The sequence below is a fragment of the Chlorocebus sabaeus genome, chromosome 9, assembly GCF_047675955.1.
Source record: "Chlorocebus sabaeus isolate Y175 chromosome 9, mChlSab1.0.hap1, whole genome shotgun sequence".
NCBI classification, from domain to species: Eukaryota; Metazoa; Chordata; class Mammalia; order Primates; family Cercopithecidae; genus Chlorocebus; species Chlorocebus sabaeus.
In genome coordinates, this window is record NC_132912.1 from 113,729,168 (window position 1) to 113,749,758 (window position 20,591).

A 20,591-nucleotide genomic window follows, 5' to 3' on the forward strand; every position below is an offset into this window, starting at 1 on the left:
AGACTTTATCATAAGTCAAATGATGTACATATAACCAACATATACATGTGTATATATTTAATATCTCTATATAAAAGCATATTGAACAGAGTCAGCAACTTTTTTCAAAAAGTTGACCTTAGAGATTTAGTTTAACTCCTATTATGTAATTTTTCTGTGAATTTTTTTAGACGTGAAGTGGTAGGCTTTCAATAAATGTGGCTTGAAGGAAATTTAATAAAGCTCAGTACTATTAACCTATTTTTATTTTATATTTTAGTATTATAGTATTATGGTATTATTACTATAACTTTATAGTATATAAAAACTAGTATTTTCAAGATTTTAGTAGTATATTTATTTTAGTATAGCATTATAATATTTCAGTAATATTTTCAGTATTAACTAAAATTGTAACTTATGATCACTAAAATTCTTGAAATTCTCTCAGGACTGCCAGGAGTGATACAATTGCTTATATAGTCCAGGTAACATTATTTAATAATCTCATTTGAATGTTTGTACAAATGCTAATAAGTAACTTACTTTAGCAGGAAAGAGAAATCAGTAAAGGGAATTCATAGTTGTTAATAAATAACTCCTTTCGACTGGGAACCAGCATGAAACATTAGAAACCTACAAATGAACTATTTACTTATTACTGTTATGAAATTGTCTTGCTTTTCACTAAACAAGAAAAACCCAGAGAAGTTATTATTGCTAAAGGAGGCAAAAAAAGAACACAGAATAGCACTTTGGGAGGCCAAGGCAGGTGAATTACTTGAGCCCAGGAGTTTGAAACCAGCCTGGGTAACATGGCAAAACCCCATCTCTACAAAAAAGTAGCTGGGCATGCTGGCACACACCCACAGTCCCAGCTACGCATGAGGTTGAGGTGGGAGAGTCAGAGTCACGTGAGCCGGCAGGTTGAAGCTGCAGTGAGCTGTGACCTCGCCACTGTAGTCCAGCCTGGGTGGCAGAGACCCTGTCTCAGGAGGAAAAAAAAAAAGAACACAGAAAAATAGCACTTGAACTGTTTTAGAAGGATTTGATAGGTTCAAAGGAGACAGTTTACTTTCCATTTGGCTGAGATACGGGAAAGAGAGGGGAACAGACATTGTACCCTAAAGACAGCATGTTACAAAATCAGAGGAACATTGTCACTTGTCCATGTCCCTTAGTTGCAGAAACACTTGCTTAGAAGAGCCCCTGAAGTCATCTTTGTAATGAAAAGGGATAATTAAGCTTTTAAGACAAGTATAAATAATGTTCTGTTATAAATTCTGACCTCTCTAAATCTGTTCAAACTTGTGGGACAAGTATTTCCAACTCTTTTTAATTACATAGTTTTACAAATGTATTTTATTAAGATTTGCTATGATTTTTATAGAGCTAAACTCTGAATATTTGAAAAATATCCCTATAAAGAACAAGGGTTATTTTAGAATGTAAGAATCCTAAATGTGAGTCAAGTAAGAGTAAAGGAAAGTTTATAATCGTGAAACAAACCTAAATTACTCATTTACCAATCTTTGATTGCCTACTAGGTACATTTTCAAAGGGCCTTTTTATATATTTCTGGATTTAATTTACTAAAATTTTGTTAAGGATTTTAAAATCTGTATTCATCATAGATATTAATCCGTAATTTTACTTTCTTTTTAAAAAATTTTGGTCATGGTTTGGTATCAGGGTAATAATGTCCTCGTATCATAGAATGAGTTGAGACATGTTTCTTCCTCTTTTGTTTTATATTCTAGAAGGGTTTGTGCTGAATTAGTATTATTTCCTCCTTAAATGTTTGGTAGAATTTATCAGCCATACAATCTGGGAGTAGGGTTTTTTGTGTGTGTACGGACAAGTTTTGAATTTCAAATTCAGTTTATTTAATAGACACATAGTTATTCATGTTTTCTATTTGTTCTCTATTGAAAATTTGTGGTTTGATCTGTCAGGGCATTTGTCTATTTTGTGCAGTTTGTTGATTTTATTGGCTTAAAGTTCATATTTTTGTTAAGCTTTTAATGTTCCATATATATATATAGTGATGTTCCCTTTTCTATCTTGAAATTGGTAATTTGGGACTGCTCTCTTTCCTTATCAGTTTGGCTTGATGTGTATCAGTTTTGTTGATCTTTTAAAAAATCTTTTGTTTTTATGCTTTCTTGTTTTTATTTTTAATTCCTTGGGTTTAATACGATTTTCTTTGTTTTCTTAAATTGGTGGTTTAGATTGATTTCAGGCCTTTATTCTTTCATTATATAACTATTTCATAGCTAGAAGTTTCCCTCAAAGTACTTTTTTAGTAGCACACAAATTTTGGTAGGTTGTCTTTTCATTATTCAATATATTTTCTAAATATCCCTTGTTATTCTCTGATCCATGGATTATGAAGAAGTTAATTGTTCAGTTTCCAAATATGTGAGAGAGGTTTTCAGATTTTTTTTTTTTTTTTTTTTTTTTTTTTGCTTTGATTTATAAAATAGGGCTTGTCTTGATAGGTGTTCTAAATGCAGTTGAAGAAAAGACTGTATATTCTGCTGTTTTTTGGAGGATTGTAAAATATCAGCAAGGTCAAGTTGGTTGTTAATGTTTTACATTCAGCAGTGTCATACCGTGCTTGCATTGTATACCTTTTTCTAGCTTTTTAAAATGGGTTTTGTAAACAGCATATAGTTAGGTCTTGTGTTTCTATCCTGCCTGACAGCCACTTGTTCCTTTTTTTCCCTTCCTCTCATGCTTTCTTATGGATTAAGTATTTTTTAAATGTAAGTTTCATCTATCTAAACTTTTGGCATATTAGTTACACATCTTTGTGGGATGTTTTTTAGTGTTTCCTCTAGTGTTTACAATACATATCATAACTTGACACATTTTACATTGAAATAATATTGTATTATTTTGCATATATTCTAAGAACTTCACAACCGAACACCTTTATTTCCCTCTTTCCATTCTTCGTACAACTATTGACATACATTTTACTTCACTATCGTAAGTCCCATAATAATACATGATCCTATTTTGCTTTAAGGTTTAAATTATGTTTTTAAACAATTTTTCAACAATTTTTATTTTGAACAAATTTTAGACTTACAGAAAAGTTTCAAAACCATTTTGGAAGGTTTCCATATACCCTTCGCTTAGTTTCTTGATATGAATTAACATCCTATATAACCATTGTATAGTGATCAGAACCAAGAAATTAACAGTGATACAGTACAGTAAACTAAGTTACAAATTTTAGTTAATTTCACCGGTTTTTCCACTAACGTCCATTTTCTGTTCGCCCAGGCTGGAGTGCAGTGACGCGATCTCGGCTCACTGCAAGCTCCGCCTCCCAGGTTCACGCCATTCTCCTGCCTCAGCCTCCCAAGTAGCTGGGACTATAGGTGCCCGCGACCACACCCGGCTAATTTTTTGTGTTTTTAGTAGAGACTGGGTTTCACCGTGTTAGCCAGGATGGTCTCGATCTCCTGACCTCGAGATCCGCCCACCTCGGCCTCTCAAAGTGCTGGGATTACAGGCGTGAGCCACCGCGCTCGGCCCATGTGACATTTTTAATAGTCATGTATGTGCCTATGGTATCCTCTGATCTTTGACAATCTGAAAGCAAAGACTGAAAGGCTTTCCTTTAATGGCATTGATACTTTTGCAGAGTACCACTCAGATGTTTTATAGCATATCACTCATTTTTCGTTTAATTTTTTTTTTTTTCATGACTAGTTTGAGTTTGGTTTTTTTGTCAGGGATACCACAGTGGTGATTGTGATGCCTTTTCCAGTGAATTATATCAATTCATATTGATAAGTCTCATTACTGGTGATTTTGACCTTGACCAGTTGGTTAATGTGATTTCTGCTGTGCTTCTCCACTTTAAAGTTAATATTTTTTTCTTTTAAATTTATCTTGGGAGATGTTTTTAGACTATGCAGATACCTTGTTTTTCCCTAATCTTTTGCTCACTAATTTTAGTATTCATTGCTGTATCTTCTCTTCTTTTTCTTCTTCTTCTTCTTCTTTTTTTTTTTTTTTTTTTTTGTGAGACGGGGTTTTGCTCTTGTTGCCAAGGCTGGAGTGCGATGGCGCCATCTTGGCTCCTTGCAGCCTCTGCCTCCCGGGTTCAAGCGATTCTCCTGCTTCAGCCTCCCGGGTAGCTGGAATTACAGGTGTATGCTACCACACCCGGCTAATTTTTGTATTAGTAGAGACGGGGTTTCACCACGTTAGCCAGGCTGGTCTCGAATTCTCCCCTCAGGTGATCGGCGTGAGCTACCGCACGCGGCCTCAAATAATTTTCTTTTTGCCCAAAGAACGTGCATTAACATATTGTAGTGTAGGTCTGCTCAAAATGAATTCGTTCAGCTTTATTTTAAAATCTTTATTTTGCCTTTTTTTTTTTTTTTTTTTTTTTTTTTTTGAGACAGGGTCTCTGTTACCCAGGCTTGAGTGCAGTGGTGTGATTATGGCTCACTGCAGCCTCAACCTCCTGGGCTCTAGTGATCCTCCCTCCTCAGCCTCCCGAGTAGCTGGGACTACAGGTGTGTGCACCACACCCAGCTAGTTTTTGTATCTTTTGTAGAGGCGGGGTCTTACCATATTGCCCAGAGTGGTCTTCAAACTCCTGGGCACAAGCAATCCACCCACCTCAGCCTCCCAGAATGTTGGGATTAAGAGTGTGAGCCATCACACCTTGCTGCCTTCATTTTTGAAAGCTGTTTTTCCTAATATAGAATGCTAGTTTGAAAGTTTCCTTTTATCCCCCCTCAGTATTTTAGAGACACCTCTCCATTTTCTTATAGCTTGCCTAGTTTTTGACAAGAAGTCTGCTGTTATTCTTATCTCGGAGTTTATGAGCCTCTTGGATCTGTAGGTTTATGGTTTTCATCAAAATTGGAAAAATTTTGGCCATTATTTCTTGTAACTTTTCCCTTTCTTGTTTTTTTTTTTTTTTCCTATTATCTGAGTCTCTAATTAAATATATATTAGACTTTACATTTTAGGTCATTGATACTGTATTTGTGTGTGTCCTTGTATATTTTACATAGTTTTATAGCTATTTTTTTGTTGCTGCTGTATATCATTTCTTCTTCAGTGTCTAAATCTACTGTTCTATACAATGAAGTTTTCATCTCAGGTATTTTATTTCTCACTTCCATACATTCCATTGGGTGTCATTTTTATTCAAGTTTTCTTTTACCTTGAACATATGGAGCTCATCGTTCAATAGCTTTTTCACTGTCCTTGTCTTATAGTTTCATCTTTTATTTTTGTTTCTGTTGCTACAGAATGACTTTTCTCCTGGTGTGGGTCTTATTTTCCTGCATCTTGCATGTCTAGTAATTTTTTTTTTTTTTTTTTTTTTTTTGAGACAGAGTTTTGCTCTTGTTGCCCACACTGGAGTGCAATGGTGTGATTTCGGCCCACCGCAACCTCCACCTTCCGGGTTCAAGCGATTCTCCTGCCTCCTGAGTAGATGATATTACAGGCATGCACCACCATGCCTGGTTAATTTTGTGTTTTTAGTAGAGATGGGGTTTCTCCATGTTTGTCAGGCTGGTCTTGAACTCCCAACCTCAGGTGATCCTCCCGCCTCAGCCTCCCAAAGTGCTGGGTTTGTAGGCGTGAGCCACCATACCCATCCTGCATGTTTAGTGATTTTTAATTGGATGTGAGCTTCAGAAGATTTTCACATTGTTAAGTCTTGGATTTTGTTGTATTCTTTTAATAGTGCTGGATTTTGTCCTGGCATACAGTTAAATTTCGTCCTGGCATACAGTTAAATTTTTCTATAGTCAGTTTAATCCTTTCTGGCTTGCTTTTAAGCTTTGTTATGGTAGTTTTAGTAGCCTTTTGTCTACATCTAATTTAGCCCCACTGCTAAGGTAATAAATTTTGATGACTCCCTGATAAACTATATATTAGGAGGTCTATTTTGTGACTGGTAGGAATTCAAACTATTCACAACCTTGTGTGACTGTTGGGAATTGTTTGGGTTGCTGCTGCTAGGTCTTTGCCTAGCCTTTGGTGGTTTGTTTGCACCTAATGCAGATAAGAATTTAGGCAAAGACTGAATAAGTCTTTCTTGCAGATTGCACAAATCTATTTGCTACTCTCTTCTGTCTCCAATTCTGCCTCACAAATTCTAACCATCTTGGCTTTCCTAGACTAAAATATTTTGCCCTAACTTAGTAATAACTATTGGCGCTTGTTTGTATTCCTTCTCTGCTTTTTTGTGACCTGGAACCTGGCTCCAGGCAGTAACCTGGGGCAATCATAGGACCTCCTATTGCTTTCCTTTGATACAAGGGAGCACAGTCTCATATGGCTATTGTCTGCAGTCTGCAAACCATTTTCTCAAACATTTTTTTCATTTTCTAGTTGCATCCATGGTGGTAAATAGAAGACAGTCTAGTAATTCTTGGTTGGCTAGTATAAATAGTACTGTAACTACTATGGATTCCGTTATCCTCTGAAAAGTATTACATTTTGTTCTGCTAGGCAGTTAAATTGCTGTTGAGTCACCTTGACCATAGAGACTTAGATTAGGTCTTCTAAGGGTGATGCTATTTGGTTATATCCTTAAACCTAGGGTAAATTCCTTAGTTTTGAGATGTGGTCTTTACTCTCCTATGTTATAGCCCTTTTGGAATTTTGTTTTCTTACTCTCCAACAACTTGACAAGACTGAAAATCCAAACTCTTAAAGAACTTTGGCGACTGTTGAAATCTCTGCTCAGCTTCTTTAGCCTTTTAGCTGTGGTTCTCCCCTTGGACTCCTTGCAGTCTCCTCTCCCACATGCATTTTCGGAGTCAGGCAAACATTTGAGGATTGTGTATTTGCAGATTTTAGGACTCTGCTCTTTGTGATTTCCTTCTTTACAGAGTATCCAACCTTGAATTCCAGTCACTCTTATAACCCTGAACCCTGTCCTTTGGCTTCTTGGCAGTAGGACTTTGGCTTTTGACTTGAGATTTACTTTTCACCTGCAGATTTTTTAGTAACTTCGTGGCAAAAGCTTTATAAAAAGGCATTTATGAAGGTGAATCTCATGTGATTGCTGTACTAGTTGTCTATTGTCGTATAACAAATTACTCTGAAAGATAACTCTTAACAATCATTTGTTACCTTATAGTTTATTTGGTTTGGGTATCAGGCACAACTTAACTGGACCTTCTGATTTAGGGTCTCTCACAAGATTTTTCAGTCATAGTGTTAGCCAGGGCTTGGGAAGGCTCACCTGGGAAAAGATTCACATCCCAGCTCATGTAGTTTTTGTTAGGATTTAGTTCCTAGCAGGTTGCTGGAGAGAGGGCTTCAATTTCTTGCTGACTGTTGGCTGGAGACTGCTCTTAGTTCCTTTTCACATGGGTCTTTGCAACATGGCAGCTTGCCTTATCAAAGGGTGTAAGCTAAGAAATCATTAAAGTGCTAGCAAGATGGAAGTCACAATCTTTTGTAACTGAATCACAAATGTGACATCCCATCACCTTTGCCATATTCTATTGGTAAGAAGCAAGTCACTAAGTTTAGCCCACACTCAAGGGGAGGGGTAATTAGATAATGTATACAATTATTCATGAGGCAGGGCCATTGGGGGTTATCTTAGAAGTCTGCCTACTACAGTTCCCTTCTTTTTAAGGGTTAAATTCCCTCTGGTTTTAGCTTTGATATCCCTATATGCCTTTAAATATTTTATCCACAGTTTTAAATTATCAACACGACTCCACCATTACCCTTAGCCAGAAGAGCTCAATGTTTGCAGATGTTAAATCCAACTTTCTCTTAGGACAAAAATGTTCTACCATGATAACATTTTCTTCATGTTTTTTCCCCCACAATTAACCACTAAATATTTTACGTAGATGTCACACTAGTATCTCAAATTCATCATGACCGAACTATAACTTCAGCTCAACTTTTCTTCTTTGTGGATTCCATTCCTCTCTCTTAATTGCATCTTATCTTCTCTATCAACCCAGGCTCAATATCTTAGGATCAGAGAATTTTGTTGTTGTTGTTCTAGTTCTAGTCAAGGTGTAGCCTACTCACTAGACAAGTACTGGGCCACCAACTGTTTGTTACTAGTTTGCCCAAATTAAGAACAGAAACTGAAAGTAAGCATTTAGAGTCTTTTTTTTTTGAGACGGAGTCTGACTCTGTCACCCAGGCTGGAGTGCAGTGGCACGATCTCAGCTCACTGCAAGCTCCGCCTCCCAGGTTCATGCCATTCTCCTGCCTCAGCCTTCCGAGTAGCTGGGACTACAGGCGCCCACTACCGCACCCGGCTAATTTTTTTTTTTTTTTTGTATTTTTAGTAGAGACGGGGTTTCACCGTGGTCTCTATCTTCTGACCTCGTGATCCACCCGCCTCAGCCTCCCAAAGTGCTGGGATTACAGGCGTGAGCCACCGCGCCCGACCGCATTTAGAATCTTATGTAACAATTTGACATTGCTGAGACATCCAAGTGTGTGAGTTTGTATTTTAAATATTCATCTACAACCACTTGGGAAAAGCAAAAGAAAGAACCAGACCTTCACCATATGTTGTCTGAAAAGCGTTATTCTACCACATTCCTGTCACTTTTTTTTGTTTGTTTGAGACGGAGTCTCGCTCTGTCGCCCAGGCTGGAGTGCAGTGGTGCAATCTCGATTCACTGCAAACTCTGCCTTCTAGGTTCATGCCATTCTCGTGCCTCAGCCTCCCGAGTAGCTGGGACTACAGGCACCCGCCACTATGCCCGGCTAATGTTTTGTATTTTTGGTAGAGACGGGTTTAACCGTTTTAGCCAGGATGGTCTCGATCTGACCTTGTGATCCGCCCGCCTCGGGCTCCCAAAGTGTCTTGTCACTTTTTCTGTCCCTCTTGATAGTAGGCCTGTTGTTCTTTCACTTGCTTCCACTGCTGTTGATGTAGTATAGACTTTCACAGTATTTCTTGTGGGCTAATTGCAGTTGTGTCAACCTAGGCTCTGTATTTTTTATTTCTCTTTCTCCAGTCCATCCATTCAAATCTAGAGAAAACAGACTTTTTAGAACAGTACTCTGATTATCATGGTTTGCTTAAAAACTTTAAATTGTGCTTTATTATCTGGTCAAAATGGTCTAGATTCCTTAGGGTGATATTTAAGACCCTAGATTTCTCACTTTCTTTCCCTCCTCTCCTTTTCTGCCTATTTACCCTCCCAACCCCCTGTGTCTCAGTTCAAACATGCTTTTTTTTTCCCACCCCATCTTCCCCCCACAGTCACAGTTCCAACTTCCTTTCCTTGTGTGTTTTCTTCTTGTTTACAGCAGTTATCACATCCTGACACTTTATTTCTTTATTTTATGATTCCCCACTCCATGCACACTACAGTGTAAGTTTCATGTGGATGGAACCTTGCTTTGTTTCCTGCACTGCTGAATCTTTCATGTAGATGGAAACTTGTTTCATTTCCTGCACTGCTGAATCTCCAGTAGGTGAACAGTAAGTTTTTCTTTCATGAATGAGTCAGTGAAAGGGTCACCACCTTAAAGATAAAGAACTTTGAGGTGAATGGCCATGAAGATCCAAAAGAGTGGCTCTTTAATGGTGAAATTTTATAAGCAAGCAATGAAGGAGACCTAATTGGAGCAGAGACTCTCTGTAGCCTCCCTCAAATCACCTTGTCTTTTTACGAGTTGTAAGTTTCATGAATATGAGCATTTGGTATATTGTAGTCTGTTTCTTCAGTGCCCAGTATTGGGCCTGAAAAAAGAGAATGTACATAGCAATAATTTTTAGTCTGAACGAATTAATTAGTTCAGTAAGTGTTCCTACCAAGCTCCCAGCTGTGGCTTCTACTCCTGGTAACTCTGTATCACATTTCTCTCCAGTTCTGGGGGCAGAGGTTTGTCCTCAGATCTCAAAAGGATATAAGAAGAGTTTATAATCTTCATTTTATTCAGCCTTTTTCTTGTTGTGAGGACAGGAGCAATGACTTCAAAATTTTTTATGTGTTAGATTGGAAACTGGAAGTCAGCTGTAAGTTTTTATAGAAGCTTTTTACTAAATGGAGGTAATTCCCCACTGTTTCTAAATTGGTGATGGTTTTTAACATGAATGCATTTTGAATTTGTTAAAAGTTTTCCTTGTATGAATCATCAAATGATCTTACTTCCTTAGACTGTTGATATGGTAAATAACATTGATTGATTTTCAAATAGTAAACCCGCCTTGCATATCAGGAATTAATCCTAATCGTACTTGGTCATGATGTATAATCCCTTTTATATTGTTGAATTCAGTTTTCTAATATTTTGTTGAGAATTTTTGTGTCTGAGTTCCTGACACAGAAATCTCATGAGAGACATTGATTTATAGTTTTCTTTTTTGTACTGTCTTTGATTTTAATATCAAGGTAATACCTCATAAAATGAGTTTGAAATTGTTTCCTCCTCTATTTTTTGGCAGACATTGCATAAAATCAGTGTTAATTCATTTCTAAGCATTTGGTAAAAGTCTGCAGTGAAGCCATCTGGGCCTAGAATTTCTTTTTTGAAAAACTTTTTAGTTAAAAATATTTATTTAATGGTTATAGTACTATTCAGGTTTTCTGTTTCATCTTGATTGAGTTTTGGTAGTTTGTGGCTTTGGAATAATTAAGTTATATCTTCTAAGTTTTTGAATTTATGATTTATAATTACAAAGATTTTTGTAGTATGTCCATTTTCTCTTTTTAAACACCGTAGGATGTGTATTCCTTTTTTTCATTGCTAATATTTGAAATATGTGTCTTCTCCCTTTTTTATCTTTGTAAATCATGGCAGAGGGCTATAAGCATTGATTTTTTCCCCCAAAAAACCATCTTATATTTACATTAACTATTCTCTTTCTTCCTTGTTTTCATTTTTATTGATTTATAACATTTTTATTAACTTCCTTTTGCTTGCTTGAACTTATTTTTATCTTTTTCTATTTTCTTGAGATGGACTTAGATTGCTGATTTGAGATCCTACCTCTTTTGTAATGTAAAAATTTAGTGCTATAAACTTCCCTCTTAGCACTGGCTTAGCTATGTCCCATAAGTTTTTTTATTATAAAATATGCATAACATGTAATTTATCATTTTAGCCATTTTTACTTGTAGAGTTCAGTGGCATTAAAGCACATTGACATTGCTGTGCAATGATTACCATTATTAATCTCCAGAACGTTTTCATCGTCTGAGACTGAAACTCTGTACCTGTTGAACAATAAGTCCTTATTGCCCTCTCTCCTCAGCACCTACTAACCACCGTTCTGCTTTCTGTCTCTGTGAATTTGACTATTCCAGGTACCTCATATAAGAGGGATCATAAAATTGTTCTTGTGTGGCTTATTTCACTTGGTATATAATGTTTTCCAGGTTTATCCATGTTTAGCACCCATCAGAAATGTATTACAGTCTGTAGAGTACTCCATTATATATATATACCACATTTTGGTTATTCATTCGTTAATAGACACTTGGGTTGTTTCCACATTTGACTATTGCGAATAATGCTGCTGTGACCATTGGTGTACAAATACCTGTTTGTGTCCTTGTTTTCAGTTCTTTTGGATATATACCTTGAAGTTGAATTGCTGACTTGTATGGTAATTTTATGTTTAATTTTTTGAAGAACCACTGTGTAGTTTTTCACAGCAACTGTACCATTTCCCAACAGCAGTGCACAAAGGTTCCAGTTTCTCCACAGCCTTGCTAGTACTTGTTATTTTCTATTTTTTGATAATAGCCATCCCAATGGGTATGAAGTGGTATCTCGTTGTGATTTGCATTTCCCTAGTGATTACTGATGTTGAGCATCTTTTCATGTGTTTATTGCCCACTTGTATATCGTTAGAGAAATATCTATTGAAGTCCATTGCCCTTTTAAAAATCGGCTTTTTTGAGGATTTTTTTGGTGGTCTTGTGTTATGGTAGTTCTTTATATATTCTGGATATCAGTCCATTATGAGATATGTGATTTGCATATATTTTCTCCCACTGTATAGGTTGCCTTTTCACTCTTCATAGTATCCTCTGATGCACTAAAGTTTTTAATTTTGATAAAATCTAACATTGATTTTTCTTTTGTTGCCTGTGTTTATTATGTGTGGCTTAAAAATGTGTTGCATACCCATTCTTCAGAGTTCTATAGTTTGTACTTTTCTGTATCTCCAACTTCTGCCTTAAAAAATAATAATAGAAAAGCCTTGACAAGACCAATAAAAATGAAAAGGTTTTTTAAAACTCAGTAACACTGCAGGTAATTTAAATTGCCAATACAGACCTTTCAACCAGAATGGAAACGGAGAAATATACCTTATTTTCTGTCCTTTTAGAGTCCTAGTAAATTGAGAAGCAATTTTTATTTATAAATGTCAATTTATACATTTATATAACATCAGAACACATGCTTATTCGAAAGCATATATGAGATTTCATATTTGAAAGCTGGATGTAGTTCACAATCAACTTGAACACCTTCCAAGGGAGATTGGAAACAGTACACAGATAACCAACTTTGGCAACATAGTGAACTGCTAGACCTCCTAGATACTATAGGTGTGAGAGGAGAAAGAAGATACTGATAGCTATTAATAGCTAACTGGATATTAAGAAGACTATCTTGATCCATTTTGTTAATGAAAATTCAAGATTAAAAATCACAATTACCAAAGTTGTAAAACTTTTAAGATAATTATTTTAAAATTACTTTTCCATTTCCATTTATTTCCATATCTTGAGGTAGATTATGACCCTCAAACTGAACTCAAGGTGTATCTGATATTATTTATGCTGAATTTGGTTAACAAAATCAGTACTTCAAATTTTGGAATATATGTAAATATTTGTGACTGAATTGGTTACTTAAAGAGGTTGGAAGAGTAATCATTCACAAACAACATTTTATCAGATGTCATCTTGAAGTAATGGTTTCAGATTTGTGGTTGACTTAGTTTTTTGAGAAAGAAAATGCAATTGTGATACAGAAAAAGGAAATTTTCATTTTCGTGCAATGCAAGTATGTTCACTAAATGATTTAAAATTTTAAAATAAAAGTTGCCTATCTAATGTGGTTTTGTTTCCAGTTGTTTTCAGAAATTATAAAATTTATTTTCTTGTTTACAAGTATTATCTAGGATGTTTTTAAATAATGCTTATTGAATTTTTATGTTGGTCAATTTACAGGTGAATTATGTAACCTCATTACGCTGGATGTAGCTCACAATCAACTTGAACACCTTCCAAAGGAGATTGGAAACTGTACACAGATAACCAACCTTGACTTGCAGCACAATGAACTGCTAGATCTCCCAGATACTATAGGTATGAGAGGAGAAAGAAGATATTGATAGCTGTTAATAGCTAACTGGATATTAACAGGACTATTTTTGGTCCATTTGGTAATGAAAATTCAGGATTAAAATTCACAATTACCAAAGTTGTAAAACTTTTATGATAATATTTTAAAATCACTTTTCATTTCCTTTTCTTGACAAAGAAAATAGGTTTTAGAACATGAACCTGATGGGATTATAAAAGAGAAAGAATATTGAGTTACATGTATATATATTCTGTCATAGTTTAAATTGCAAAATGGGTGGCTTTTTCTATTTCTGCTTATTTCTGAGTTGCATGTTGTTATACTGGTCCTTTCTTCGCTCAAGTATTCCATACTGAAAAATAAAACCATTGTTGTTTAGTTTTTTAAACACGGCCAGTATACTTTAAAGTTTGTTTATCTGTAATACTAAGGGGATAAGCGAGGAGATCACTTGAAGTTCAAAATATGTTTTAGAGACTTAGCCAAATTGCAAAAAAATTGAATTGAGCTGTGATATGTTCTGTGTTTATGTAGTCTTGTTTATTTTTCCGATTGCCCATAAATTTATACCAGTAAAGGGAATTTTAAAAATTCTGATGCCTTTTTAGTTATTAATGTGGTATGAGGATACTATAATGTTTATTTAGAAAAATTACATCTCTACTTAATTTACATAATTTCAGTCATGAATATTTAGTATTTTACTTTTTTCATTTTTATTTTTTTTGAGACAAGTTTCATTCTGCCGCTCAGGCTGGAGTGCAGTGGTGCGATCTTGGCTCACTGCAGCCTCTGCCTCCTGGGTTTAAGCGATTCTCCTGCCTCAGCCTCCTGAGTAGCTGGGACTACAGGCACCCACCACTACACCTGGCTAATTTTTTTCTATTTTTAATTGAGATGAGGTTTCACTATGTTGGCCAGGCTGGTCTTGAACTCCTGACCTCAGGTGATCTGCCCACTTCTGCCTCCCAAAGTGCTGGGATTACAGGCCTTAGCCACCACGCTTGGTCCAGTCATGAATATTTCAGAGGCGTGATTACTAAATCATTTGAGGCCTGTGATGATGTTACCTTTCTCCAGAAGAGTTTTTGTCTGCCTCTGTTGGGTACCTAGTAGAGAGGGGATCACTTTAATCCATTTGTGTTCAAGGCTTGAGATATTTTTGGTCCCCCAAGTGATTAAAAGGTTTTCAGGCTAACTGGTTGGCTGTTTTATTTCCAGTTCACCCTTACTGGTAGGGTGCAACTTTAGAGGGTCCCACGTGAGGTTGATGACTAAGAGTCCTCACCCTTGGCAGACCCTAGATTTTGACTCTTGCTGAAAAAATGCTGCGTCTTCCAGTTAGGGATGTGCTCTTAGGACAGAATTACCTCCATTGTTTTGCTTGTATCTGGGTTCCCAGCTTGTTTCTGGTCTGGCGCTTAGTCATTATGTTGTTAACTCTCTGATTTTGGTTTTGGAAGATGTTTTTATTTATTTATTTTTTTATTGGGAGAATTTATTTGAATTACCTACCATTACTTAAAACAAAGCAGTTTTAGGGAATTTCTTAGCAGGGTTGCGTAGACTGTCTTAGGTTATACAGGACAATTATTTACAGAAAAGCAAGCTGAAACATGGATGTAATAAGTAGCCATTAGAATCTATGTTTCCCTGATTTTTGGCCCATGACACTATCGTTACTATTTGTATTGGAAAGAGATTACGTATTCTAGTTAACTGGTTTATGGTTTAGATGTCCCTCTGAAAGGCAAGATTGTCTGCAACACATACTGAATTATTCTATTAATATCCAAAATTAATATTCTATCGAATGTCCTGTATAAATAAGAGAATCAGATTTCTGGTTCAAGATAATAAGGACCAAGCACAATTATTTCATGCTTTTTTTCTCTTTAAAATCTATTAAAATGGCCAAGATGAACAAGGAGAAGTGATCCTAGGAGAAAAAGAACATAGAAAGGATATTTAAACTGCATGTTTAAAATATGATCAGGCTGATGCAAAAAGGAAACAAAGAATAAAATACAACTCTTAGAGATATGTTTGCCAAATCAAATTTAATGGAAAATTCCATATAACCAAATGAACACAACCAGAGACCAGTCTCTAGGATAAAGTAAAAGTCCCCTAGAATCTAGATCAAAAAGAAGTGTGTAGAAAAGAAGTGAAAAAGTTACAAAGTCATGGCAGATAGGACTAGATGTTCCAGAAGGCCAAATAGTGGTGATACAGTTATAAAATCTAATTTTATAATGTTTCCCTGAACTTGATAAAAACCCAGATAATAAGACCAAAATTGCTTACCAAGAAGAAATAAATTAAGAAGTTACATTCGCCGGGCGCGGTGGCTCACGCCTGTAATCCCAGCACTTTGGGAGGCCGAGGCGGGCCGATCACAAGGTCAGGAGATCGAGACCATGGTGAAACCCCGTCTCTACTAAAAATAGAAAAAATTAGCCGGGCGCAGTGGCGGGCGCCTGTAGTCCCAGCTACTCGGGAGGCTGAGGCAGGAGAATGGCGTGAACCCGGGGGGCGGAGCTTGCAGTGAGCCGAGATTGCGCCACTGCACTCCAGCCTGGGCGACAGAGCGAGACTCCGTCTCAAAAAAACAAAAACAAAAACAAGAAGTTACATTCTGGTAGAAGTTCTAAATATTAGATGTATTTGTTTTGAATAAACAATAAATTCACATGTAATATTATACAACCTATCTTTACCTAGTTTTTGGTTTCAGGGTAATGCTGGCTACATACGTTCAATTTTTGGAATAGTTGGTATGAAATTGCATTATTTCTTCCTTTAATATTTGATAAAATTCACCAGTGAAGCCATCCAGGACAGGACTTTTCTTTATAGGAATTTTTTTTAAAGCAATTTCAATTACTTTAATAGGTATAGGGCTATTCAGGTTATTACTTTCTTCTTCAGCAAACTTGGTCATATGGGTCTTTCAAGGAATATATTTATTTTATTTCAGTTATCACATTTAAAAGCTTTAAGTTGTTCAGTTATTACTTTCTTCTTCAGCAAACTTGGTCATAATGGGTCTTTCAAGGAATATATTTATTTTATTTCAGTTATCACATTTAAAAGCTTTAAGTTGTTCATAACATTCTTAATGTTATTTTAATATCTGTAGAATCTGTAGTAATGCCACCTCTCTAATTCCTGATATCAGGAACTTGTGCTTTCTCTTAATCATTCTGGCTAGAAGTATATCAATGTTATTGATCCTCTCTTAGTTTTATTGATTTTCCCTATTGTTTCTCTGGTTTTTATTTCATTGATTTCCATTTTGAACTTTATTATTTCTTTTCACCAGCTTACTTTGAGTTTTATTTGCTCTTTTTCTAGTCTCTTATGGTGGCAGCTTGAGGTCATTAATTTGAGACCTTTCTATTATTCTCATAAAGACAGTTAGCACTATAAATTTCCCCTTCAGTACTGCTTCAGCAGCTTCCCACAAATTCTGATATATTGTATTTTCCTTTTAGAAGTATTTTCTAATTTACCTTTTTGTTTCTTCTGTGATCTATGGCTTATTTATTAGGTTGGTAAAAAAGTAATCGCGGTTTTTGCTATTATTTTTAAAGGCAAAAACCTTAGACTTTGACTTCTAGTTTACCTCCATTGTGGTCAAAAACATTCCTGATAGGACTTGAATTCTTTCATCATAGTAAAAGTATTCCATGTGCAGTTTAATATGTATTCTACTTTTGTTGGGTGGAGTGATCCATAAATATCAATTATGGTACAGATGAGGCAATCAATGAGTTTATTCCACTTTCTGCCCTTTCTGGAGGGGTCTCTTTTTCTTCTTAATTTTGTTAATTGCATTGTCAGCATAAGTAACACATACCTTGTTATACTAATTCCCATTTTTGTTTTAGTCTTAATGTTCATCAGCAGTCCTGTTGCCATAGTTGCCTCAGTCATTTCTTGGTTGGCTGAAGTCAGTCTGGTTGGTAGTCATTTTCTCAAAAATGGTTCATGGGAACAGTATTCTCCTATAGTTCTTGTATGTGTGTAGCTTTTATAATTCAGGAACAGTTTAGATGGATATAAATAATTGGGTCAAACTTCCTTTCCTTGAGGATCTCAGTAGAACTAACAGATAGTTCTACCTTCTTCTGGAATTGAATGTACAAAGATGAGGCCAGTCCGGGGTTTTTTTTTTTTTTCCCCCGTGATAAGTGACTTAGTCATTTTGCTTGGCCAGCCAAAGTATTATTTCTAGATTTCTGAAATATAAGAACTATATTTTATTTCTCACTGTTTATTTTTCAGGATCACATTTTCCTAGTATACTCTGGGCCAATTCAACATACAGGTTTAAGTTTTATTTCAGTACAGTGTTCTTCAGCATATTCAGTATATATTCAGTGTATATATGCTTTCTCTGTTGGCCATATATATTCAGCGTATATTCAGTATAGTGTTCAGTGTAGTAAATATGTCACACAGTGACATATTTAGTTTGTGTTGTATGTTTTTACATTGAAATATGTATCTGTAAGTTTGGTTAGTATGAACAACCAACTAATTGGAATGGTAAAGAAGAAAAGAAAGAATAATGCATAATCTCATCATAATCACTTTCAGTGAAACGTCACCTAAAAGCACTTTCAAAAAATGACTTTTTATAAAATCCAAATTCTTAGTCTTAGAAAAACAAAATGTTGCTTTACTCTACTGCAAATCAGACAGGAGAACTAAAATTTAAGATAACTTGAAATGTTATAAAGTGATTTTCTTATCCTTCTCATTGATGTTTAGTCAGTGTGTATATCTTAGGATATTACACATGCTAGACATTTTATTGTTTCTTGAACATATCAGGTAAATTCTAGCCTTGAGATCTTTGTACTTCCCATCTCTCTGTTTAGAACTCTTTTCTCTTAAATATCTGTATAACTTTGCCTACTCCTTCAACTGATCAGATATATAAAGCATGATTTTCATTCGACCTTCTTCTCTGTCTCAAATAGTCTAACAATATTTTATTATTTAATATTTTTATGTGTGTCTGTATCTCAGTCTTGTTAAATAATAGTCAAAGGTGCATGCGATTAAAGTACTGAAATGAATAATCCTGGCAAACAGAGAAAGCATAGGTGGTGATATATGATACAGTCTTCTAGTAAGTAGGATTAGTGTCCTATTAGAGGTGATTCTTCTGTGTTTTAAGTGTGTTTACTAATACAAAAACATTTGATTTTAGTATTAATCTCTTGTAGTTTAGATGTTATCTCAGAATAACACATATGCCTCACCTCTAGCTTATTCTATAGGGTCAGATGACAGTATTACAAATTGGAAATCAATGAGAACTGAAACATTAACAAGAAAATTTTAAATAACATTGCATTTACTTTTATATAGCTTTGATTGTTGTCGGGAAGTATAGTACAGCTGTTACTCTGAGTAAATGGCAAGGTAAATTGGTAATATTTATTGAAACTTTTTATGACATTGTAGTCATTTATCAATTACCATGTTTATTAAAATAATTACTCTGTCTTTCTCCATCCTTTCCAGTCCTAGTATTTTGATTATGTAGCAGAAGATAGAGGTTTGACCTTTGGGTCTTGGTCTCTTACAAATTTCAAGTTTTAATTGACCTTTGAGATTTTCACTCTCATTTATTGAAGAAGAACAATTTACCCTAAATAGTGGAAACTTAATTGAATTATGGTTCTCCTGATACTTTTCCTTTTTTAAATCCTACTCTAGTTCTGGGAAAGTATAACTTAAAATGAAAAACAGAAAGCCCGACACCTATTCTACAGAGTTGATGCTAGTCTGGAAGCAGCTCCCCACGCTCTTTTCTCTGGACTAAAGAATCTTGCCCTAAATTCATAACTGAAAATAAAATCTTGTATCATCTTACAGTTACTTTCCAGAAATCACTGTATTTACTTGCCTTTTCCTTCTTTTCTTTTTTCTTATAAGTAGACCAGAATGTTTTTACTTTTTTCTTTATTTAACATGAACATTCCTGGAGTAACTATCACTCCCCTGTGATAATTGCTGCCATTTACTTCCAGGCTGAGCAGCTAGTGTTGCTGACAGCTCATAGGCTGTGAGGAAGAGACAGAAGGAAATGGGTTGGGGTTTACCAAGTTGCAGTTAAGTAAGAGAGTGCTTAAATACATATTTATAGTTTCTCTGATTTAACTGTTAGTCTGCCTTCTTGAATTAAAAAATGTATTTTTATATGAATATTTTCTCATTCAGAAATTAGCTATGAACAGAAGAAAATATTAAGCTTCATTCCAACAGTTACTTTGTTTTAAAGTATGAACCTGATGTTTTTTAAAGCCTTCTGGTACCTCTGGTAGTTTTATGTAATCCAGGGAGGAAACAATCTGAAGTAGGAAAAAATATTTTACTTTCTATTTCTTCTCAAAATGATATTAGGAGAGAACTATGCCACAAAACCTTGCCTTCAAGGCTGGAGCACAGAACAATTCACAGAGGCCTTTTTGTTGCACTGGGCTCTGAAGAAATGTTACAGTAATTATGGTTATACCAACAAGTAGCATTTTAGTCATTTTAGTAATTGGGTTTTAGGTAATTACAGTGCAGTGTATGTATAACAACTTTACTAGTTTTCTTTTTAATAGTGGTGTTCTTTGGGTTTTTAACATTCAGGAATTTCTGTGTTGCTTACTTTTCAGTTTGCTTTTAGTTTAATGTTTCTGAAAAAATAATTGTACCTTTGACATTTCATCCTTCGAACCCTGAGTCTTTCCTACTACTTTTTTGCTACTTTGTTAAAATAAGATTATGATCATTTAAATTAGTCTTACTCAAAAGTTATACTAAATTAACCTAAAGCTGCTGGTTGTATTTGCTGAAATTGAAAGAATCTAATTTTAATTCATAGCCATTTGATTTCACCATATTTTAAAAATCTGACAGCATAAGAGAAAGCAAGCTGTCAAAGTGGAGCACAGAACAATTTATAGACAAAGTTAAGCACTTGAAAGCTAAATGCCAGTGATTGGCACTGATCAGCCTACGTTTATATACAGAAGCTCAGCAACAGTGATTTTATTTCTTAGTCAAGATGGCTCAACATTACAGCAAGCATGTGTTGATTTCTAGGTTGCAGTTTAGTTTGTGGTTAAAACCACTCATTGAGAGAGGTTAGAGTTGAAACCACTGCAGAGGGTGAATCACAATAAAAGCCAGACTTCTGATGTTTTCTTCTGGCATAAAAGAGTTTTGATATTTCATCCTTAATTTTCTTAACCTCTTTTATTTAGCTGAGAGTAATGGACTCTGGCAAA

At 35.3% G+C, this 20,591-nt stretch overlaps 1 protein-coding gene across 5 annotated transcripts in view; it reads left to right on the plus strand.

Moving 5' to 3' along the window:
• Window positions 1-20,591, plus strand: part of SHOC2 (SHOC2 leucine rich repeat scaffold protein) — a 109,553-nt gene that overhangs the window by 69,090 nt on the left and 19,872 nt on the right. For all 5 annotated transcript variants that reach the window (XM_073019326.1, XM_073019328.1, XM_073019327.1 and 2 more), the window contains one exon: window positions 13,158-13,295. In XM_073019326.1, the coding sequence (XP_072875427.1) occupies window positions 13,158-13,295 (138 nt within the window). The remainder of the gene's footprint in view (window positions 1-13,157; window positions 13,296-20,591) is intronic.